The sequence below is a fragment of the Littorina saxatilis genome, linkage group LG11 (genome assembly GCF_037325665.1).
Source record: "Littorina saxatilis isolate snail1 linkage group LG11, US_GU_Lsax_2.0, whole genome shotgun sequence".
In the NCBI taxonomy this organism is placed as follows: Eukaryota; Metazoa; Mollusca; class Gastropoda; order Littorinimorpha; family Littorinidae; genus Littorina; species Littorina saxatilis.
This window is the reverse complement of record NC_090255.1, coordinates 31,783,504-31,808,503: the sequence shown is the minus strand read 5'-3', so window position 1 is coordinate 31,808,503 and position 25,000 is coordinate 31,783,504. Positions and strand designations below refer to the sequence as shown.

General features: G+C 42.3%; 1 protein-coding gene across 5 annotated transcripts in view; it reads right to left on the bottom strand.

Moving 5' to 3' along the window:
• Positions 1-25,000, bottom strand: part of LOC138980610 (beta-1,4-N-acetylgalactosaminyltransferase bre-4-like) — a 61,106-nt gene that overhangs the window by 6,420 nt on the left and 29,686 nt on the right. For 2 of the 5 annotated variants that reach the window (XM_070353527.1, XM_070353530.1), the window contains exons 2-4: positions 3,278-3,705; positions 1,691-1,926; positions 710-909 (exon numbers count right to left, since the gene is read on the bottom strand). In XM_070353527.1, the coding sequence (XP_070209628.1) occupies positions 710-909; positions 1,691-1,926; positions 3,278-3,551 (710 nt within the window). In that variant the 5' untranslated portion in view covers positions 3,552-3,705. Of the gene's footprint in view, positions 1-709; positions 910-1,690; positions 1,927-3,277; positions 3,706-5,217; positions 5,342-16,330; positions 16,420-17,134; positions 17,254-25,000 lie in introns of those variants that run through there. The other 3 variants (XM_070353529.1, XM_070353526.1, XM_070353528.1) reach the window with 3 other exon arrangements.

Genomic DNA, 25,000 nt, shown 5'->3' with positions numbered 1-25,000 from the left:
ACCAAAGGGAAGTAATCGCTCTTAATGCAGACGACTTGTGTAATGGAGTAAGCGAGAGTTGTACGGAACCTTTCTCCTGGCACCTGAGACGGAATAACAAGCGTTGAAATTGAACAAGCGACTTTTATCCTTGAAACTTCTCATAATTGAATACGTTCATGATTGAACTTCTCATAGTTGAAGCCTGAAAGCTGAGTTTTTGGCTCACGTAAGTGTAGCCTATGCGATGCTAACTTTTGTCTGTCTGTGCGTGCGTGCGTGCGTGTGTGTGTGTGTGTGTGTGTGTGTGTGTGTGTGATAGAAACTTTAACATTTCTGAGTCTATGGAAGAAGATTACGTCTCGGTCAAAAGTGTTTGACGTGTGTGATAGAAACTTTAACATTTGAAGACGTCATATTATGACGTAAGAGGGTTAGACGTCACGCCGAAGGAATTACTGAAAGTCTCGGTCATTGTTATTGTGAGCGGGCCGAGACTAGTTGACAGATCTAGTGTCTCGCTTTCTTGCACAGTTTCACCTATAGATGCTTACTCAGTTACTGAATACTGTGTATGTGTGTGTGTGTGTGTGTGTGTGTGTGTGTGTGTGTGTGTGTGTGTGTGTGTGTGTATGTGTGACGGGAGTGATTGAGTTTGTGTTACTGTTTGTCGATTTCTTACGTGAGCCTTGAAGGCTTCGCCTCTTGTACTGTATATATTCTCACCTACTTTTCGGGTTTCTTTCGCTGCTCGCCGCTTCGATTCAGCATGAGATGTCTGGGTTTGTCACTGCAGCGATACACGTTTCTGTAGTCACGTGGTATGAGGTCCGTGTCGTGCACGATAAAACACGAGAAGTCGCCATCTTGTCTTGCCTTGACGAACCCCACGTCGATCAGAACGCCTTTGTCGAACATGTAGTCCTGGGTCTGAAAGTATACACGAGTGTGGTTATTATGATGGTGATGATACGGATGATGATGATGATGATGATGATGATGATGATTTTGATGATGGTGATGATGAGGAGGAGGAGGAGCAGCGGAAGGAGGAGGGGGAAGAAGAAAGAAGATGATGATGATGATGATGATGATGATGAGGGGGGGGGGGGGGGAAGGAGGAGGAAAATAGAAGAAGAAGAAGAAGAAGAAGAAGAAGAAGAAAAAGAAGAAGAAGATGATGATGATGATGATGATGATGATGATGATGGTGGTGGTGATGATGATGATGATGATGATGATGATGATGATGATGATGATGATGATGATGATGATGACGACGACGACGACGATGATGACGACGACGATGATGATGTCGAAACGTCTTTGTCGAACATGTGGTGTCTGATCTGTAAGTGCAGAAGAGAAGGAGGAAGAGGAGGAGGACTGGAAGAAGAAGAGGAGCATGATGCTTAGCCTACATGAATAAGAAGTATGGGTCAGTTACACACATTAATATGCAAGATTCTGGCGAGGTTTGAGCGGGCCACCCCTTCGGATTTCCGAGTTTAGCACTTCAAATAATAAAGTTGCCCGTTATCTATAAGAATAAAGTTGCCCTTTATCAATAAGAATAAAGTTGACCCTTAGGCCTTATCTATAGAATACAGTTATACGTTGTCAATCTTTATTCATTAAACTGTCAGTTTAATGTGAGTAGCCTACTTCAGTGAACATAAACAGAAATACAACTCAAATCTTTCTCACTCACTTGCTCCACAACATACACAGCAAACTCCGCCTGCTGACGCATAAGAAAGGGAATCAGATTGTGGAGCAGTATGAAGAGGTTGCGCTCTCGGTTTCTGTAGGGGATGATCAAAGCGATTCGCTCACGTGACTTGCACGTGATGGGAGCGTAATGGCCGCCAGGTCGAAGCACGTGCCCAAATTCTCGTTTCAAGTCCGCATACGTCACATTGGTTAAATTTAGCGGGACCTTGGTCTCTGGAAAAGAGAGAGGGCGTTATTGGCTGGTTTAAAGATAGGCTATATTTTGTTGATGATGATAACTTGATGATGTCGACGATGATGATGATGATGATGATGATGATGATGACGGTTGTTGTTGTGTGTCTGTGTGCGCGCGCGCGTGTGTGTGTGTGTCTGCGTGTGTATGTGTGTGTGCGTGCGTATATGTCTGTGTGTGGGTGCGCATTATGTGTATGTGTGTGTGTGTGTGTGTGCCGTGAGTGTCAGTGTGTGTGTGTGTGTGTGTGTATGTGTGTGTGTCGTGTGTGTGTGTGTGTGTATGTGTGTATGTGAGTGTGTGTGTTGTATTGAGTGCGAACGTGATTACCGCAGGCATGCGGCGCGCGTGTGTGTGCGAGTCGACTTTTCTTTTCCTTTGTATTATATTGACATACATGTACATTTCAATGTTCTATCATGCATTATGTATTCGTATAGGTAATGTTGTAATTAGTAATACTGTATGATTGCGATGGACAATTGTCCTTTTATTGTCTTTATTTTTATGTCTTAGCTTAGCAGGGACAGATTGTAAGACTAGGCGTGAGCCTAAAATCTCCATCCTTGACTGAGTAATAAAGTTCGCTCGCTCGCTCGCTACCATGAATATAATCGTAGATCCGACCAGAGAAATTCCTTCTACTTCCCCTTGGACGCATGCCGCCTCCGGATACTCTGGATACAATATTTTATCAAACATACATCATTCAGAAATGATTGAACACAAAATAAAATGTAAGGCAATTTTTGATGACAAACCGAAACGCCTTCTCCCCATTCACATTCGACGTCAAGTTAGTGTTAGGTTGAGACGCGCATCCTCATGTGAAACCCTTAATTTGATCTTCTTCTTCTGCGTTCGTGGGCTGAAACTCCCACGTACACTCGTGTTTTTTGCACGAGTGGAATTTTACGTGTATGACCGTTTTTTACCCCCGCCATTTAGGCAGCCATACGCCGTTTTCGGAGGAAGCATGCTGGGTATTTTCGTGTTTCTATAACTTGAAGTGACCCACCGAACTCTGACATGGATTACAGGATCTTTTTCGTGCGTACTTGGTCTTGTGCTTGCGTGTACACACGGGGGTGTTCGGACAGCGAGGAGAGTCTGCACACAAAGTTGACTCTGAGAAATAAATCTCTCGCCGAACGTGGGGACGAACTCACGCTGACAGCGGCCAAGTGGATACAAATCCAGCGCGCTACCGACTGAGCTACATCCCCGCCGTACCAGAGATACAAGTCTAATTCGTAGACAAACAGAGAAACAAATAAACAAACAAACAGACAGAGGGAAACCAATAAAGGCGGCTTAATAAACAACAACCTGCTATTGGCGGCTTTTCTGGACACAGTTGCAGCGGTTTGTTACCACTGATGACGACACTTCTGACGTCAGATGCAGAATTCACAGTGTCATTTCCTGCCCGAAGGTCTTTGCCTGTGATAGAAGATACACAATTCTCAGTCCAACTTGTGATCCGTGACCCCAACGTCGTCCAACGGCGCAACTCTCCGTTGAAGAAGAGAATATAACATGTAAATCCGAATCCTAATATAACACATGCCAGGAAGACCTTCCGCGTAGCTAGGTTCTGCATGTTAAGCTATTTCTGTGTTAAGAAACTTGTCGCTGTAGTCGCTGTCTTTGTCGTGATCGTTGCTGTTGGAGTTGGTGGTGGTGACGTCTTGTTTGTGGTTGCTGTTGCTGCTGATGGAGGCGATGGTGGGTTGGCATTCATTTTATCTCATTTCCTGGAACAGAAATATAGGATTTTTTTTAGAGGTAATGTTGAACTTTAGCCTGTTAAATTCATAGCTCATAATTTAGAGGCATTTTGGCCTCCAAATTTGCAGAACCTGCACTTGTAAGCATAACAAGTCATTTTAGATCCATTTGAAGTCACGGAATAAAGTGTACGAATGCACTTTGTGTACATGCGTCAAAGAAGGAATTATCCGTGTTAGCCAACAGGAGAGGCAACTCTGTCGTGTAAATGATGTCCCTTGGTTGACAACGTACGCATTTTCGCGTCATTTTCGTCGATTTAACAACCAAATTAATTAATTATGCTGAAGTTTGGAGCTCAATCCGTCAATTAATTTCACGACAAATGTTCTTTGGCTTGATTACAGGGACTTGTATTAAACATAAGTAAAGAATGCCACTGGATTCTGAGCTATGAACTTAACTCGCTTAAGTTCAACATTACCGTTTTACAATTGTATTACTTACAGGCACACCCCCCCATTCCGGTGTAAACAAGTTGGGTCAAGTTCGACTCACCGTCTCAGATCTGGCTAGCCTTTACATGCGATAAGACCTTCCCTCCACTTGGTCACATACCCAACAATTAACACCCTGGTTGCTCTCTCTGCCCGGCGGACAGTGGACATTTTTTGAGGAATTAATCAAGCATAATAAGCCACTAGTTGCTTTAGTTGCTTTTTAAAGAAATATCTGAGAAAAATTGGCAGTAAGTTCCAGAGGACCGCACCTGAATAAAGAAGGCTAGATGTGAATAAATCATCGCGCGGATTCGGTGTTACGATTTGAGGAAATTCCAGAGAGAGAGAGAGAGAGAGAGAGAGAGAGAGAGAGAGAGAGAGAGAGAGAGAGAGAGAGAGAGAGAGAGCGACAGAGCGACAAAGACAGAGAGAGAGACAGAGAGAGAGACAGAGAGAGAGAGAGCGACAGAGAGACAAAGACAGAGAGAGAGAGAGAGACAGAGAGAGAGACGGAGAGAGAGAGAGAGAGACAGAGAGAGAGAGAGACAGAGAGAGACAGAGAGAGACAGAGAGAGAGACAAAGGCACAGAGACAGAGATAATGGGGGGGGGGGGAAGGGGAGGGGGGGGGGAGGGATGGCGAGGAACAGAATCAAGAACTGCCTTGAGAACTGGCAAACTCTAAAGTCATCTACAAGCATATTAAATCAGCCTTCGAGGCACAGATCTGACCATGCTTCCTCATGGGATAAGAACATCCATCCACTTGGACCGATATCATTATTCAAATCTTGACTCCTTGCCGTGACTGAATTGATTCAACAAATAGTCGGCAATAGTGCTCGGCGTTAAGAAATTAATTCCAAAAAAATTCTCACTTTTCCCGGAGAGCACTCACACTGTTGATTTATAGGATTGTTATTGATTTCACCGTGTGAGGGGAGTTTCTAGCGAATCTAACAAATCTGAAGAATCTGGGAAATCCACTTTACCTTAATCTAAACGCACACGATATGATTTGATCGAAAACGCTGCACACCTATGGTAATTGATGAAATCAACGTGAATGAATGCGCTTCAGGGCGATGCTTTTCTCTGGTCTTTGCAACAAAAAGTAGTCCAGAAGACCGCTCCACCCGGCGTCAAGATGGTCATATTGCCTTCTATAACGTCGCGTAGTAACCAGCATCACATGCACAAACAAGGAGAGTAAGTCAGTGGAAGTAACCCAACCAGACTCTGACCCTCATACAGAGTGCTCTTTCGTGGCCTATTTTACGACGTATAATTAAAGGCACAGTAAGCCTCCCGTAAACCATCACTGATACTGTCAGGCTTTTACACACAGTACAAACACCATTTCATTCAAACACTCACCGCTTGAGAACATTCTAGGTGCCCTCCGTAAAGAGCGAGCAATTTTCAAAGAATTTATTTTTGCGTGGTTTATCTTAGCCATCGTGAACCCGTGTAATCCAGTTTCCCTTTATTCAAAATTTAGCCGCCCGTTTGTCATTTCAATGCAATCTGTAAGCTTATCTGCAATAGCACGTTATTGTGTACCTTTGAATCTGAAATGCAACATTGAAACGGCTGCGAACTAGAGCAGTGGCAGTTAACGGTTCAGAGGAACTGGCGCCAGGCAGCGTCGTCTGCTACGAGAACCACGACCTTGCGTGATCCTGCTTCCGGGCTATCTTTTTTTAAACTTTCAAAACTTCGTATTGTTCTGATCTTGTCTTGATGAAAAAAGATTTCTTTTATGATTTGATAATGTTTGTGTAACAAGCTGTCAATTTATTATTTAGATTTCAAAAGTTAGGTCAGAAGCGCAAAAAAGCACCGTCCGATTGTCTGACAGACAATCCGCAAAATTAATTCTTTGAAAATTGCTAGCTCTTTACGTAGGGCACCTACGATGTTCCCGTTCGGTGAGCGTTCAAATGGAAGGGTGTTAGTACTGTGTGTAAAAGCCTGACAGTATCTGTGATGGTTTACGGGAGGCTTACTGTGCCTTTAAGCTTTCAAAATACTTCCTTTGCAAAGTGAAGGCAGTTTTGATGCGCGTTATCTGTCAAAAATGCAGAATCTTATGGCAGAACTTTGCAAGCGACCAAAGGACCTTATTTCTTAAATATTATCCCTTTATGTCAAAGTGGAGGGATGGTCTTGTACTGCGTGAAAACCTGGTCAGATATGAGATGGTGAGTCTTCTTCTTCTTCTTCAGCGTTCCAGAATTGTCTGGTTACGTGTGAGCTCGTGTTGCCCATTTGGGTTCCCCACACTATACTCTGAGAGCATAGTCAGCTTCACTCCGCTTTCCTTGAGTGGGCATGCTGGGTATTTTCGTGTTTCCATAACCCACCGAACTCTGACATGGATTGCAGGATCTTTTCCGTGCGCTCTTGGTCTTGTGCTTGTGCGTACACACGAAGGGGGTTAAGTCACTAGCAGGTCTGCACATAAGTTGAGCTGGGAGATCGGAAACATCTCCACTCTTAACCCACCAGGCGGCAGCGACCGGGATTCGAACTCACGACCTCCCGATTAGGAGGCCGACGTCTTACCACTACGCCCTTGCGCCCGCCATGGGGAGTCGCACTGTTTACACGGGAAGGACTGTCCCTTTATTATTATTATTATTATTGTGATCATTTTTATGCGCCTAATCTAGATATAGCCCTAGGCGCTTACATATTAATTGCTGCCGTTTGAAATGGAATTTTTTACAGACAGACAGACAAACAGACATTTTTTACACACAATATATAACGCATTCACATCGGCCAGTAAAGCTCAGTAGCCTATTAGGCGAGCATTCACCTTTCACGGCCTTTATTCCAAGTCAAACGGGTATTTGGTGGACATTTTTATCTATGCCTATACAATTTTGCCAGGAAAGACCCTTTTGTCAATCGTGGGATCTTTAACGTGCACACCCCAATGTAGTGTACACGAAGGGACCTCGGGTTTTCGTCTCATCCGAAAGACTTTAAGTGAAAGTAAACGACTGTGAGGTGATGAGGGAAATTGAGAGGCACGGCTCATCCATCCACTGCTCTTATAAAAAAGGAAGACGATATTGATTGTTCGGGAAAGAAACTTTGACCCGTATCTGTTTTTGTATGGCGAAATATACAGATGTGCGCACCTGGTGGCAACGACATCTGTTATCGGCATTCCTTTTTACCGAAAGCACACGCGACGACAAAAGTTCGAGCAGAGAATTCAATAACGGGTAAACACTAGACTTTTACACTGTCACTGAGAGTGATGACTGACAACCCCCATACTAGTCAGCGACGGTTCGATATCAGAATGACGGGCGCAGTGGCGTTGTGGTAAGACGTCGACCGCCTAATCGGGAGGTCATGAGTTCGAATCCCGGTCGCTACCGCCTGGTGGGTTAAGAGTGGAGATTTTTCCGATCTCCCAGGTCAACTTATGTGCAGACCTGCTAGTGACTTAACCCCCTTCGTGTGTACACGCAAACACAAGACCAAGTGCGCACGGAAAATATCCTGTAATCCATGTCAGAGTTCGGTGGGTTATAGAAACACGAAAATACCGAGCATGCCTCCCCCAAAATCGGCGTATGCTGCCTGAATGGCGGGGTAAAAACGGTCGTACGCGTAAAATTCCACTCGTGCTAAAAACATGAGTGAACGTGGGAATCAAAGCCCATGAACGAAGAAGAAGAAGAAGAAGAAGAAGAAGATATCGGAATGGTTCATGCAAATCAAGCACACATACAAAACAAGCCTCATGCCGAATCAAAAAACAAGAAAGGTAATTTGTTGCAACGTTTTTTATTGACAAAACAATACGTTTTTATTGGTTTTTGGATTATGCCTCAGGCCGGCCAAAACTAATTTTCCGAAGATCTCTTATAATCAATATGCAAGATACTTGATTTTATTCATAACATGTCCTAACACTAAGTCTTGTATTCTCGTGCTCCGTTCTGTCAACATTTGAAACAAATCACTTCCTTTTCGATGACCCAGTTAGACCTTTAAGGAAAAAACAACGTTTAGTTGGGCAACGAGCGGCTAGACACGTGCAGTGCTTTCAAGAGTTTGAATTGGTTTAAACAAGGTTGTATTCAGTTAAACATGGTACAGTAGTAAAACAAGAAATAATAGGGCCACGAACTCAAGCGAACGCTTATATTTGTTTGTTTGTTTGCTTAACGCCCAGCCGACCACGAAGGGCCATATCAGGGCGGTGCTGCTTTGACATATAACGTGCGCCACACACAAGACAGAAGTCGCAGCACAGGCTTCATGTCTCACCTCGTCACATTATTCTGACACCGGACCAACCAGTCCTAGCACTAATGCCAGACGCCAGGCGGAGCAGCCACTAGATTGCCAATTTTAAAGTCTTAGGTATGACCCGGCCGGGGTTCGAACCCACGACCTCCCGATCACGGGGCGGACGCCTTACCACTAGGCCAACCGTGCCGGTATAACGCTTATATTACGTGCCCTATACAAAAGTTTTAATTGAACAGCAAATAATATAAATGTTTGATAAAGGTTTCAAGTTTCTACATGCTCTTTGCCTATAAAGTGTTTCTGTATGTTAGGTGTGCGTTAATGCGCACTCCCCCCCCAAAAAAAAAAATCCCAAAACAACAACAACAAGCAAACAAACAAACAAACAAACAAAGCAACAAGTCAACCAAAACAAAACAAAGAAATGAAGAAAAAAGTTCCCCGAGAAAGTCTCATAGGTTAGAGAAGATTTATGGTCGCTTGTGAGCAGGAAGAGAGATTTACTAGAGGCAGAAGGGTGGGTGTAGGGGTGTAAAGAGGAATGGGGACACAGTAGAGCACATCAGGGGGGGGGGGGTGGGGGGGGGAAGGGGGAGGGGTGGGGGGGGGTAAAGCGCCTCACTATGGAATCGTGTCTTTGGAGTTAATTGTCGAACATTGTTGTACAAACATCGCGAATGTATCGCTACTCAACCTTTGCAAGTCAAGACACACAATAAGCACAGGAATGGAAGGGGGATTAAAGGGGTGGGGGGTAGGGGGGGGGGGGGGGCTGGGGAGTAAAGAGCACAGGAGCTTGTATCCAATCGCCGGTCGATCATTATTAACAGTCTACTACTACTATATACTACTACGATCGACCGGCGATTGGAGACAAGCTCCTGTGGTAAAGAGGGTGGTTAAGATAACGCGTCGTTCTAGTGAAGTGTTGGGCAAAGTCGATATTTATTGCTAATAAATCTCAGTATAATTGCATGGCCGTGTGCAAACACAACCGAATCGCGAATCGTGTAAACGGACTAATACAAAAGTCATGCTGGCAGACAAAACTGAGGCTCTGCGCTTTTATGTCTTGTGCCGTAACCTCGATTTGACTGAATGATCTGCACTCCAGGATTTTCCTGAAACTCATAGTAGAACGGACAGCAAACGAGCAATTCGTGCACTAATATTAATACCATACACAACTTCGGTTCCGTCATTTTGTTACCATCATCATCACAATCTAATCAATATTGATAATTGTATGAATAATAATATTAATAAAACATGAATTCTTTCAAGCGCAGACATCCAGGGAGATCTTTCCCACAGTGTGTTTCCCAACCCTTGAGATATTTTCCTGCGAACTTAGAATCGTTATCGTGTTATCTGTCGTGCACGCGAGGGTGTTCGTAAACCGATATAATAAGACTGTACACAAATTTGACTCCTGATACGAAATCCCTCGTCAAACTAGGAGTTGAACCCACGCCAACAGACATAAAACAAAAGTAACTGATCTCGTGAGAACGGCAAAAACGAGTCATGTGTACCTCTCCCAAGGCTTAATGCTACTCTTACACTGTGCCGAATTGCCCTTGCGAATAGAATTTTCCAATAATTTACAATGATCGGGACATGGTCGCAAGACATTCGTAAATGTTCTTAACCATTCGCCACCATTCGTCTCTTGTTGCGAACATAGCAACATGTTCCTAATATTCGCAAAGAAGTCATATTCTTAACTTTTTTGCAACGTACTTGTAAGATTTCGCAAGACATTCGTAATCATCGCAATGTATTCGTAACGCTCGCAAGGCATTCGCAACCATTCGTTATGCCTGTCTCACACTGTGCCGAATATCCTTGCGAACATTCGTAATCATCGCAATGTATTCGTCAGGCTCGCAAGGCATTCGCAAACATTCGTTATGCCTGTCTTACACTGTGCCGAATATCCTTGCGAATATAGATTCGTATGCATTCGCAATGATCAGTAGACATTCGCAAGCACTCGCAACCATTCGTAAGACATTCGCAAGGATTCGTAAGGCTTCGAATGGTCAATATTTTTCCTGTCCATTATTCTCTTTTTTGTGTGCCAAATACAACATGTTCATATACACATTTCTTGCGAATGTCTTACGAATAGTTGCGAGTGCTTGCGAATGTGTACCGATCATTGCGAATGCCTTGCGCTACGAATACCTTTACGATGATTACGAATGGCTTGCGAATACTGAAGAATATGCATTCCTTGCGAATATTAGGAGCATGTTGCTATTATTCGCAACAAGAGACGAATGGTGGCGAATGGTCAAGAACATTTACGAATGTCTTGTGACCATGTCCCGATCATTACGAATCATTGGTGAATTCTATTCGCAAGGGAAATTCGGCACAGTGTAAGAGCAGTATTACGAACAATGTGAATTGCATAATCGCTTTATTCGTAAAATGTTTGCAAGCACTCGCAACACTCGCAAGGCCACTCGCAACGTTCGTAATACATCCGCAAGACATTCGTATATGGATTTGTATGCATTCGCAATGACCGGTAAGGCTTCGAATTTTCAATATTTTTTCCTGTCCATTCGCCTCTTTTTTTGTGCCGAATACAACATATTCATATTCGCAAGGATATTCGGCACAGTGTAAGACAGGCATAAGAGAAGACGACCCCTCAACAAAGAGGTTGTGTGTGTGTGTGTATGTGTGTGTATGTGTAAGTGTGAGTGAGTGCGTCCGTACGTGCGTGCGTGCGTGCGCGTGCGTGCGTGCGTGCGTGCGTGCGTGCGTGTGTGTGTGTGCGTGCGTGCGTGCGTGTGCGTGTGCGTGTGTGTGTGTGTTACCGACTGAGCTATGTTCCAATTAGCCTTATTATGTGAGGCTTTCGTCTCTTTTGACAGAATTCCTTTTAATACCTGGGGCTTTCCCGCGGTGTGTGCTACTATTTCGCTGCGTGATGTCGAAGTAAAGAGAGATAAAAATAGCTATTGATCACTACAAGGGAAATATTCAACACGGTTCTGCTAGGTTCAAGTTGACTAGTATTATTCACCATTCAGTCGTGTATATATGGCACGTAATATAAGCGTTTGCTTGAGTTCGTGTCCTTTTTATTTCTCGTTTCATTACTGTACCATGTTTAACTGAATATAACCTTGACTTCGCGGTGAATAACTGACAGGGCTCATGAACCGTCCTTTAAAATTGCACCTTGACAGGTAACCCGGTGTAACACGAGAAAATTACTCCCACGAGATTTTTACTTCGGAGTAAACATTTCGTACGAAAAAGTTACTCCCTTTACGAAAAAAGCACTCCCCCATTGCACGAGAAAATTACTCCCCAAGACAGGTGAGTTCCGAGTAAAAATGTCGGACAAAAATGTTACTCCCCTGACGAATAAATAACGAATAAATTACTTCACCCCAACACGAGCAATTTAACTTCCCATGCCAGGTGTACGAAATTTTTACTCCCTTGTCCCCTTGTTAGTCTTGGTGGTGGAAGGGGTGGAAGGAGGGTAGCGCGACATTCGTGTGCGCAAGATCACTTATTGGCATTATCCCTTCGCCCGCATCCCATTTTTGCGTACGAGATATTTACTGGAAGTATAAAAAATGGGGAGTAAAAATTTCGTGGGGGGAGTAATTTTTTCGTGCCTTGGGGAGTTTTTTTCTCGTACGAAAAGTGTACTCGGAGTAAGAATTTCGTACGAAATATTTACTCCGGAGTACATTTTTCGTGGAGTAAAAATTTAGTGTTACACCGGCAGATTATGCCAGTGTAGTACATACATGTACCACATAATTTCAAACACACATACCGTGCCTTGCCAGGTAACCCGGCGCGTGCAGATTATGCCAGTATAGTACATGCAAGTACCATTTTCAAACACACATACCATAATCATCCTTAGTGTTTCGCTGTGAGTCTGTGTAGGTTATTAATGATACGCCCCGGGCCCGTCCTACACACAGGAGCATGTCTACCACAAAGTATCTGGCCAGTCTTTCACATTAGGCCAAAAAAAAAAAATTGTCTGTTTCTGGTAACATGGCTAAAAAAAATAGGGTCGGTAGGTCGGGATTTTTATTTATTTATTATTTTTTTTTTACCCCAAATGTAGACCAATAAAACTAACTTTAAAAATCGCGCAAAGAGACTGGATTCACTATACAAGACACTCAACACATTTACAAATCGTCAGCGGACTTTCGTTTTCACACGTTTTTGTTGTTCATTTTCTCACCCTGTCCTTTACCACCAAAAAAACCCAACTTTTTTTGAGTTTGGAAAAAAAAAGTTTAGGGTCGGCGCCGAAATTTAGGGTCGGTCGGGTGACCAGAAACAGACAATTTTTTTTTTGGCCTTACATGTGTTGGGAGCAACCAGGGAGTAGTTTATGTTGGTAAATGTCCAAGTGAAAGCATAGGAGGGGGGGGGGGGGGGTGGGGTGGGGGTGTTTATTTCCGATGACAAAGCCCACAAAATTAGGTTCGGTAGGTCGGTTATTTGTTGTGTACATATTTTAATTTTTTAAATATTTTTTTATTTATTAAAGTTTGTTTTTATTTGCACTGGCGCGTGTACATTTCGCTTTTCATTGGCCGAAAATCGTGCGAGCTGAGTCGAATAGATGTCGGAAAAGAATACATTTCCTAGTAAAGTCTGCAAAATGAAGTGTTGTCATTTTCATTTATTTACATTGTTTTGGAAGGAATAAAAAAAAGTTCTTGGGTCGTTCGGGGAATCGGAAACATATTTGTGTTTTTTTCCCCCGTCTTGGCCTTGTGTTATCACACGCGAAGGCCTCCACATATCTCTAGCTGTGTACGCGGGAAGCACGGTACCTTTAAAATGCACCATGTCAGTAAGCCAACGTACGTAGATCGCCCGAGTGCGGCACATGTATCAGTTTCACAGCAATCTCCTAAATCACCATTGCAGTCGGCTGTGAGTCTGGGCAAACAGATCACAATACCTCTGCTATGACGCGTGACTAACACCCGTGGTGTTGGTTTCAAACTGCACACTCTAAATAAACAAAATGAAGAATAAATTATATTTATTCATTTATTTATTTGGTGTTTAACGCCGTTTTCAACCACGAAGGTTATATCGCGACGGATACATTATATTAAAACACTCCGACTGTTGCTTGTGTTGAGCACACAAAACGACCTGTTGTGTTTTTGTATATAGAGCATATTTCAAGAACACGACACATTTTGCTTGTTTTTTTCTTCAGACAAAAGCCTATTTTTGTGCGTTCTGGTTTTAAACATATTGCAACACACCCAGAGCACGTTTATAAAAATACCAAACATTTCCAGAACACTTTTTTTTTTTAACCATATCAAACACACTGCAAATTATTCACGAATAGCTAACTGGGCTAAGGCCAAAAAAAAAATTGTCTGTTTAGGGTAACATGACCAAAAAAAGTAGGGTCGGTAGGTAGGTAATTTTTTTTTTTTTTTTTTTTTTTTTTTTTTGTAAATGCTATGTTGGCTGAACATTCACTTCTTATATTTGATGAATACATGTTTCAAAACTAACGTATAAATAAAACAGAGAGAAAGGGAGAGAAAGAAACGCCAAATGTCTCTTTTTAGCATTTTTACCTCTTTTTTTTTTTTTTTTTTTTTTGAAATCAAAAAAAAGTTTTTGGGTCGGCGCCAAATCGATAGGGTCGGTCGGGTTACCCTAAACAGACAATTTTTTTTTTTGGCCTAATTCACAAGACATCAAACATGGATTTGTAATTCTGTCTGTGTGTCTATTTGTCCATGCGGATATCCTTGGCTCACTTTTGTCAACGTTATACATGAGAGTTCCTGGGAATGATATCCCCGGAAGTTTTTTTCTTCTTTTTTTCGATAAATACTTTCGATGACGTCATATCCGGCTTTTTGTAAAAGTTGAGGCGGCACTGTCACACGCTCATTTTTCAATCAAATTGATTGAAGTTTTTGTAAAGCAATCTTCGACGAAGGCCGGACTTTGGTATTGCATTTCAGCTTGGTGGTTTAAAAATTAATTAATGACTTTGGTCATTAAAAATCTAAAAATTGTAATAATGTTTTTTTTATAAAACGATCCAAATTTACGTTCATCTTATTCTACATCATTTCCTGATTCCAAAAACATATAAATATGTTCTATTTGGATTAAAAACAAGCTCTGAAAATTAAAAATATAAAAATTATGATTAAAATTAATTTTCCGAAATCGATTTAAAAACAATTTCATCTTATTCCTGGTCGGTTCTTGATTCCAAAAACACATAGATATGATATGTTTGGATTAAAAACACGCTCAGAAAGTTAAAGCGAAGAGAGGTACAGAAAAGCGTGCTATGCAGCACAGCTCAACCGCTACCGCGCTAAACAGGCTCGTCAATTTCACTGCCGTTTGTACGAGCGGCGGACTACGGTCATTGTGAAAAAATGCAGTGCGTTAAGTTTCATTCTGTGAGTTCCACAGCTTGACTAAATGTAGTAATTTCGCCTTACGCGACTTGTTGTGTTAACCCTGTTTAAATGTCTATTCAGTGACCTCTTCAAACTGCTTCCTTGTGTTGGATAACTCGAAAGCGACTGCGGACGAATCTATGGCGCGTAAATGATGTTAGATATCTGCGGTGTGTTGATTTACACGATCAAAAGTGTATTACTAAGCGACGCCACACTCAGCAAACACCGGAAGGAACAGATGGGATTGACACTTGTTATGTCGGTTGCAAACAGATTTGGAGACTACGTGTATTTGTATGTGTATGTGTATGTGTGTGTGTGTGTGTGTGTGTGTGTGTGTGTGTGTGTGTGTGTGTGTGTGTGTGAGAGAGAGAGAGAGAGAGAGAGAGAGAGAGAGAGAGAGAGAGAGAGAGAGAGAGAAAGAGAGAGAGATACAGAGAGAGAAAGAGCATATTACACACCGGTACGACCGAACTAAGGTGACGTTAAATTACTGTTGTGCAGCGGGTTAAAAGAATACCCTATACCTCGGAGATATACTTTCACTCGGTCTCAACGACGTCACGTGACATGTTATATGGTGGAAGAGAAGTGTTGTCGCTTATTTTCCACCCTCAGTTCGGTAAGACTGAAACGATGCTCAGTCACGGAAAGAACTATCCAAACTTGCAAGCACAGCCGCGGTTGTCCTGTAAGTTCCCGATCCATGTTAAACCCTCATCCTCAAAAGGAAAATAAGCGACAGCATTCTCTTCCACCATATAACATGTCACGTGACGTCGTTGAGACCGAGTGAAGGTATATATATCTCCGAGGTATAGGGTATTCTTTCAACCCGCTGCACAACAGTAATTTAACGTTAGGCCCTACCTTTGTTCGGTCGTACCGGTGTGCAATGGGTGGAGGAGGGGGAGGGAGGGAGGGAGGGAGAGAGAGAGAGAGAGAGAGAAAGAGAGAGAGACAGAGACAGACAGAAGAGAGAGAGACAGAGAGAGACAGAGACAGAGACAGAGACAGAGAAAAGAGAGAGAGACAGAGACAGAGACAGAGAAAGAGAGACAGACAGAGACAGACAGAAGAGAGAGAGAGAGAGAGAGAGAGAGAGAGGCGGACGGCCAGCCAGCCAGCCAGCCAGCCAGACAAACAGAAAAGAGAGACAGACAGACAGAAAGCTTGACAGAGAGATATAGACAGACAGGCAGTCAGACTGACTGATAGAAGAGAGAGACACAGACAGACAGACACACAGGCAGATAGACAGAGACAGACAGACAGACACACAGACAGACAGACTTCGCACAGACAAGAGAGACAGCCGACCAGTCAGCCAGCCAAACGAAAGACAGACAGACAGTGAGACTGCATGAGCAAACACACAGAAGAAAACAGAGGGGTGACACGAACCCGGACGTGTATCGGATGTCAACAGGTTTGTGCAAGATGTAAGGATTCCAGGGAGTCACGACGTTTTCGACAGATATGCAGGCAGGTAGCTAGACGGACAGATCGACAAACAGAGACAGTAAATAGACAACTAGGCAGACAGACAGGCAGGCAGGTAGGTAGACGGACAGATCGACAAACAGAGACAGTAAATAGACAACTAGGCAGACAGACAGACAGACAGGCAGGTAGGCAGTCACGGTGAGGCAAACGGACGGGCAGATAGACAGACAGACAGACAGGAAGACAGACGGACGGACAGACAGATAAATATACAGACAGATAGATATACAGACGAAAGGATAGGCAGGCAGCAGATAGACTGACAGCGAAAATGACTATAAACTCCCTGGAAAAGAAATAATTAACCTCAAAGAAGCTGCTAGAAAAAGACGAAGGACAAAACAAAACACACACAAAAACACAACAACAACAACAATAACAACAACAGCAACAACAACACCACCAACAACAACGTTATAAGCAGTACTCCCGTTATCTTTCTGAAAATGAAGACATCGTCAGTACTGGTACCAACGTTTGAAACAAAACCCATCACCACCACCGCCTCCAACTGACCAGACGGTGGGAAAACACATCACCTAATCAGCCTCTTTATCCTACTGCTACAACAACCACCGCAACTTAATTTCACCACTAGAACTCTCACCACCACAACCACCACGAACAGTCACAACAATCAACAACGCCTCGATGAAACAGCCGAACAAACCAGCTACTTCATTGTCAAAGAAAGGTGCTCACCTGTCGCCTAAAGAAAAGATCCGTGAACTCTGAAAGACGCAACGTGAACTAAATAGAAAACGTAAATGCAAAAGGCCAAGGGACTGTGATGTCATGCGAACCTGGAAACGGACACCAACTTAAGCTGCGGCACGTCAGTTTCTAGGGAGATTCAAAAGCGTACGTTAACGTGAACCTCGAATTTTCTAGTCAACACAAGAAGAAGAAGAAGAACAACAACAACAAAAACAACAACAACAACAACAACGACACCGACGACGACGATGTTGATGAGGACGACGACCTCAACTCTCTCTCTTTTCGTCTCTGTCTTCGCTCTGCCACTCTCTGTCTATCTGCCTGTCCGTCTGTCTCTGTCTTTTTCTCGTCCTCTCCGTCTCTGTGTGGGTCTCTCTCTCTTCCACCCCCCACCCCCCGTCTGCTTCTATTTCTCCCTCTCTTTCCCACTCCTTTTCTCTGTGTCTCCTTCTCTCCCTCCCCGTCTCTGCCACGCTCTCACTCCCTCTGTCACTCTGTTTCTGTGTCTCGCTCTGTCTTTCTATTCCATCCCCTCTCGCATCTGTCTTTCTGACACGCTCTGTCTTTGTCTCTCTCCCCCCCTCTCTCTCTCTCTCTCTCTCTCTCTCTCTCTCTCTCTTTCTCTTTTCTTGACTAGTTAATAACCAATAGTGGCCCTCTGCACTCATCGCTTCTCCTGTTTCGCCCAACGAGTTGACCCCGTTCACTGTGTAGTTGACCTAACAGCGTCAGTTCCCTAGACATAACACGAATAAAGTATGTTTAAACCATCATTATTTTTGTGTGTGTCCCTTTGTGTGACAATATTTGTGCGCGTACATCATGCCGTTTAGTTCTTCATTTCAAAATCTTTCACTGGCTCGCCCTTACGGAACATGATTAAATCCATCAAAAAATGTTATGACAAAATGAAGAAGGAATACCCACTTGCATTTCTTGTATTTGTATTTCTCTGCCAGAGTGCTTGTCAAACATAGTTGAAACGATGACTATTCACGCAGTGAAGTAAGCCTCGGAATGTGTAAAACCAAGTCATGAAATGTGCTAAAAGGGACAGTACTTCACGTGTACACGATTTGACTCATCGGGAAGAGTCCGTTCCGCTACTTAGACACATATCATGACTCAACAGCCTAGATGCATCCTGTGCAGGGAGGGCATTTTTTTCATGAATCAATTTCTTAAAAGCCACCAGTGTCAATCTGTGAAATAAATGTATTGAAATAACTCGGAACATGAATCAGTCAGGATGTGGATGGTTGGTATGTGACCAAGTGGAAGGATGGTCTTAACGCCCGTCGACTTCGAAGTCCATTTCGCCAAGTCTTAATACCGAAAACCCGTAGCTACACGGCGAAGTACTTCGTCCACTATAAAGCTTCGCACGTTTTGACATGCGAAGCTACGCCGTAGCTGTGATGAAGCTGTTCTTTTTGAAAGAAGAGTGCTTTTTCATTTCTTGTAATTCAAGATGGACGTAGAAATCACACTCGAAAGAGCAGAGTGCATTCCCTTGGACTTCGCGAAGAAGAGCAGAGTGCATTCCCTTGGACTTCGCGAAGAAGAGCAGAGTGCATTCCCTTGGACTTCGCGAAGAAGAGCAGAGTGCATTCCCTTGGACTTTGCGAAGAAGAGCAGAGTGCATTCCCTTGGACTTCGCGAAGAAGAGCAGAGTGCATTCCCTTGGACTTCGCGAAGAAGAGCAGAGTGCATTCCCTTGGACTTCGCGAAGAAGAGCAGAGTGCATTCCCTTGGACTTCGCGAAGAAGAGCAGAGTGCATTCCCTTGGACTTCGCGAAGAAGAGCAGAGTGCATTCCCTTGGACTTCGCGAAGCTATACTGAGCGTAGTTCGATCAAGGCACGAATTCTCGTCGCGGAAGCTCCGCGAAGTGAGCTCCGCGAAGTCGACTTCGTCAAATAAAGGACAGGCTTTTACCCCATGTAAAAGTCTGAACAGATCTGAGATAGTGAGCTGAATAGTTCACACGGGAAAGACAGTGCTTTTGACTGGTAGTCCTCGCTTAGTTCCAAAACCAATAAACATGCGCGTTGCGTAGTTTTTGTGTATGTCATGGTGATGTCTTCTCAGTTTGTTTCAAGTTTGCGGTGCGATTTCAATGTGTCTAAAGTGTTTAAGAGACATCCGTGTCCCTTTTGCGATTTACTTGCATAATTTTGACAGATACGCTTCTGTCGATCAATTGCTTGGATATCCTTTTAAGACACGATTCTATTCTAGTTGTGCTTTTGGAAACTTGAAAGGCGCACAAAGTAGCCTACAATTCAAATGAACTACCTCATGTAAATGAGAAAGTATGTGTACAAACAGAAAACACACAGTTACCATGTTAGTTATCATTTGTTTTTTGATTGATTAAAATGTTGGGGAAAAAAAAACTCTGCCAAAAAAAAAAAGTGTTTCAAAGAGATTTCGATAGCTTCATATTCTATTTCGGATGCGAGGAAAACAATAACGCAACAGGAAATAAAAATGTAACTTGCTAGAAGGCGAAGCGTCTTGAGGCAATCTCAAAGGAGAAGTATTTTACAGTCATTTTCAAGGACAAAATACTTGAAGTGCAGAGTCTCAAAAGGCCCAAAATAAGCTGTATCCAACAAGCTGTATGGTGACAGTTATTCCCCCCTCTGCTTCTTTACCTCTGTAAACTTGTAGAGCTAGTTATTTTTCGATAAACACCCAGCAACCAAACAAATAACGACCCAGCAAAAGCCTGAATCCTCGATAGCGCAATGGGTTGAGAAGCTGTTCTGCGTCGGTACTACTTTTGCGACTGAAAAGTTCCAAACGCTCTAATGTACGAAGTATACATCTCTGGAGCAAACAATACAAACATACCGCATTTAAATTAACAACTACAGGCTTGAACACATGAATCTCCATATAAAATCCATGAGTTTGGTTGTTTTCTGAATCTAGGTCTGCTGTGCACAAACATTCATCACAAGCAAATTCCCAAGGCAAGTAACTCTCATACTTTGTCTAGCGACAAGAGTAGTTCCCCTTTCAAATTTCTTTTCACTCAGTTTCTTCGACAACAAACTGCAATCCGACGGTCAGTTTTCAACAATATTTCATTTAATAAACAGATCACACGCAACCAAATGCACACATCTCATCAATTTAAACAACATAAAGCGGTTTCATACACTATTTTCCCCAGAAAATTGAACTTCATACAGTTTTTAACGTTGGAACACGGGTGCAAAAGTTCGTCTGCCAGTCCCATTTGACGAAAGAACATTATCCTAAGCGATACCAAAACATATACAGAACACACAATATCTGCCTTTGCCGGCACAGCAGAATAACAGCATATCTGTGTACTTGATTTTAGTCCAAAATAGGAAAACTGACAGACAGACAAAAAGACAGACAGACAGACACAAAGACAAAGAAAGGCAGAGACAGAGAGATTCTTAGAGATAACATGATTGTCGTCTCTCGGTCTTCGGTTACAAAACAGTGCACGTAGTAGGCGTGCCTGTTCCTTCGAGCATAAATTTAAGGGGGGGGGGGGGGTGGGGGGCGAGGCTATTATGTTTATGCAGAAGGGGATCAAACTAGCTCTCATTCACTTGAGGTTTTTGCAAAAAGACGTCACTGTGCTCGCTAGACCGTAACAAACAACACCATGCATACTCAAGACACCGACGGATAAGGTGCAGCTACATTACAAAACCTCCTCCCTGCTTTTTTCGTCGACGAAACTTGTGAACGGGACATCCGGGTTATTGACCTTCAGCCATTGGTGCAGCTTTTTTTTTTTTTTTTTTTCATTCCATATATATATTGGCATGGAGCGACCGCTGGTGGCGTTCTCATTATATTCTCTACTTGTAGATCCATTCAACGCAAGCGACGTTTATACCAGAAACCACAAGAAGTAAATAAACAGTTTAATAAAAAACAGAAAAAAGAAAATGTTTTAAATATGTTTCTCTTTTTGCTTTTTTTTAAATCTATTTTTATATTTAGTCAAGTTTTGACTAAATATTTTAACATCGAGGGGGAATCGAAACGAGGGTATGGTGTATGTGTGTCTGTCTGTCTGTCTGTCTGTGCGTGTGTGTGTGTGTGTGTGTGTGTGTAGAGCGATTCAGACTAAACTACTGGACCGATCTTTATGAAATTTGACATGAGAGTTCCTGGGTATGAAATCCCCGAACGTTTTTTTTATTTTTTTGATAAATGTCTTTGATGACGTCATATCCGGCTTTTCGTGAAAGTTGAGGCGGCACTGTCACGCCCTCATTTTTCAACCAAATTGGTTGAAATTTTGGTCAAGTAATCTTCGACGAAGCCCGGGGTTCGGTATTGCATTTCAGCTTGGTGGCTTAAAAATTAATTAATGACTTTGGTCATTAAAAATCTGAAAATTGTAAAAAAAAAATAAAAATTTATAAAACGATCCAAATTTACGTTTATCTTATTCTCCATCATTTGCTGATTCCAAAAACATATAAATATGTTATATTTGGATTAAAAACAAGCTCTGAAAATTAAATATATAAAAATTATTATCAAAATTTTTTTTTCGAAATCAATTCAAAAACACTTTCATCTTATTCCTTGTCGGTTCCTGATTCCAAAAATATATAGATATGATATGTTTGGATTAAAAACACGCTCAGAAAGTTAAAACGAAGAGAGGTACAGAAAAGCGTGCTATCCTTCTTAGCGCAACGAATACCCCGCTCTTCTTGTCAATTCCACGGGCACTGCCTTTGCCACGGGCGGTGGAGTGACGATGCTACGAGTATACGGTCTTGCTGCGTTGCGTTGCGTTCAGTTTCATTCTGTGAGTTCGACAGCTACTTGACTAAATATTGTATTTTCGCCTTACGCGACTTGTTTTTTGTTATCTTTATTTTATTTTACAAAAATATGACGTTTTGCAAAGGGTGAGACCGTAACTGTTCTATTAGACTACGTTAGCGGTCGAGTTGAACAATGATTGTTGAGATCTGTGTCAAAAATTATATCTTTGTCAACAAGAGGCGAAGCCTTCAAGTCACGGAAGAAATCGACAAACAGTAACACAAACTCAATCACTCCGTCACACATACACACAGTAAGCATAGGTGACACTGTGCAAGAAAGCGAGACACTAGATCTAGATCTGTCTGTCTGCATGTAGCCTACTTACAGGGACACGACTGTCAACTAGTCTCGGCCCGCTCAAAATAACAATGACCGAGACTTTCAGTAATTCCTTCGCGTGACGTCTAACCCTCTTACGTCATAATGTGACGTCTTCAAATGACGAAATGTTAAAGTTTCTACCACAGACATACACACGCACACACGCACGCACAGACAGACAAAGTTACGATCGCATAGGCTACACTTACGTGAGCCAAAAATACAAATAAAACGTTGATCCATTTTAGTTAGAATTCTTTTAATTGTTTTAATTATATTTAGTCAAGTTTTGACTAAATATTTTAACATCGACGGGGAATCGAAACGAGGGTCGTGGTGTATGTGCGTGTGTCTGTGTGTCTGTGTGTCTGTGTGTCTGTGTGTCTGTGTGTCTGTGTGTCTGTGTGTGTGTGTGTGTGTGTAGAGCGATTCAGACTAAACTACTGGACCGATCTTTATGAAATTTGACATGAGAGTTCCTGGGTATGAAATCCCCGAACATTTTTTTCATTTTTTTGATAAATGTCTTTGATGACGTCATATCCGGCTTTTCGTGAAAGTTGAGGCGGCACTGTCACGCCCTCATTTTTCAACCAAATTGGTTGAAATTTTGGTCAAGCAATCTTCGACGAAGCCCGGACTTCGGTATTGCATTTCAGCTTGGTGGCTTAAAAATTAATTAATGACTTTGGTCATTAAATATCTGAAAATTGTAAAAAAAAATAAAAATTTATAAAACGATCCAAATTTACGTTTATCTTATTCTCCATCATTTGCTGATTCCAAAAACATATAAATATGTTATATTCGGATTAAAAACAAGCTCTAAAAATTAAATATATAAAAGTTATTATCAAATTTTTTTTTTCCGAAATTGATTTAAAAAAACTTTCATCTTATTCCTTGTTGGTTCCTGATTCCAAAAACATATAGATATAATATGTTTGGATTAAAAACACGCTCAGAAAGTTAAAACGAAGAGAGGTACAGAAAAGCGTGCTATCCTTCTCAGCGCAACGAATACCCCGCTCTTCTTGTCAATTCCACGGGCACTGCCTTTGCCACGGGCGGTGGAGTGACGATGCTACGAGTATACGGTCTTGCTGCGTTGCGTTGCGTTCAGTTTCATTCTGTGAGTTCGACAGCTACTTGACTAAATATTGTATTTTCGCTTTACGCGACTTGTTTTTGGCTCACGTAAGTGTAGCCTATGCGATGATAAACTTTGTCTGTCTGTGCGTGTGTGTGTGTGTGTGTGTGTGTGTGTGTGTGATAGAAACTTTAACATTTCCGAGTCTATGGATTACGTCAGTCTCGGTCAAAAGTGTTTGACGTGTGTGATAGAAACTATTTGAAGACGTCACATTATGACGTAAGAGGGTTAGACGTCACGCAAAGGAATTACTGAAAGTCTCGGTCATTGTTATTGTGAGCGGGCCGAGACTACTTGGCAGATCCAGGGTCTCGCTTTCTTGCACAGTTTCACCTATGCTTACTGTGTGTGTGTGTGTGTGTGTGTGTGTGTGTTTGTGTGTGTGTGTGTATGTGTGACGGAGTGATTGAGTTTGTGTTACTGTTTGTCGATTTCTTACGTGAGCCTTGAAGGCTTCGCCTCTTGTTTTATTACGATTGAACGCACGCAACTCTTTTCTAGTCTCGGCCAGCCGCCTAAATTTAAGTTTTAATGGGCCTGTGACGTCACCTGGCTAAAAGAAGGCAAATCCAGTGTTCCTAAACAAACAAACAAACAATCAAACAATCAAACAAACAATCAAACAAACGAAAAACGGTCTTAACCCGTTCCACAACTTATTCAGTTCGTTTTGGGGGTTTCGAATAATGTCACCACACACCATGAATACGTAGAGGTTACATGCCGAGGTTCAGTGATTATTAAAAATAATGGTCGAAGTTGGCGGATCATGAAAAATGCGAGCTTCAGCGAGCTTTTTCATGACCGCAAAATTTTGTGTGAGTCAATGTGTGTGTGTGTGTGTTTGTGTGTGTGTGTGTGCGCGTGCGTGCATGCGTGCGTATGTACATGTATGTGGGTGTGTGTATGTGGGTGTGTGTCTGTTTGTATAAGAGAGAGACAAATGACAAATCTTTATTTTTCGAGGGTGACAAGAATAAGCATAGATATGCTTTTTTTGCATCTGGCCCTCGCCCTAAACTATAACTATGACTAGGGGAAAAAAATAAAATAAAAGGTTACATAAAAACATTAATGGTAGAACATATAAGTTTATGTACATGAAGCGCATTATGTAGAAGCGGCATTGTAGATCATAAGGTAGTGTTCAAAATTGGGTGTAAAGCAATGAAGATAAACGGAAAGTAACCCAACAATACATTAGCTCAGCAAAACAATGTATTACAGAGCCAAATCTTCGTGATTTCGTCACAGTAAACCATAATTCCGATAATGAACATACCAATCAAGTTTATTTGTTCATAGAGTTCATTAAATGGAAAGAATATTTGGTTCTAAAAGAATCCGTATTGGTGGATTGCCGCAGGGCGTCCGGAAGAGCGTTCCAGAGGCTGCTTCCTGAATAAACAAGACTTGATTTAAATAGGTCTATCCTGGGAAGAGGAGTGTTTAGTTTTATAAAGTGGTGCGAATTCTTCAAAGAGAACTTTGAACAAATGGTTTCGGGTGCATTTTCTGTCATAATTTTAT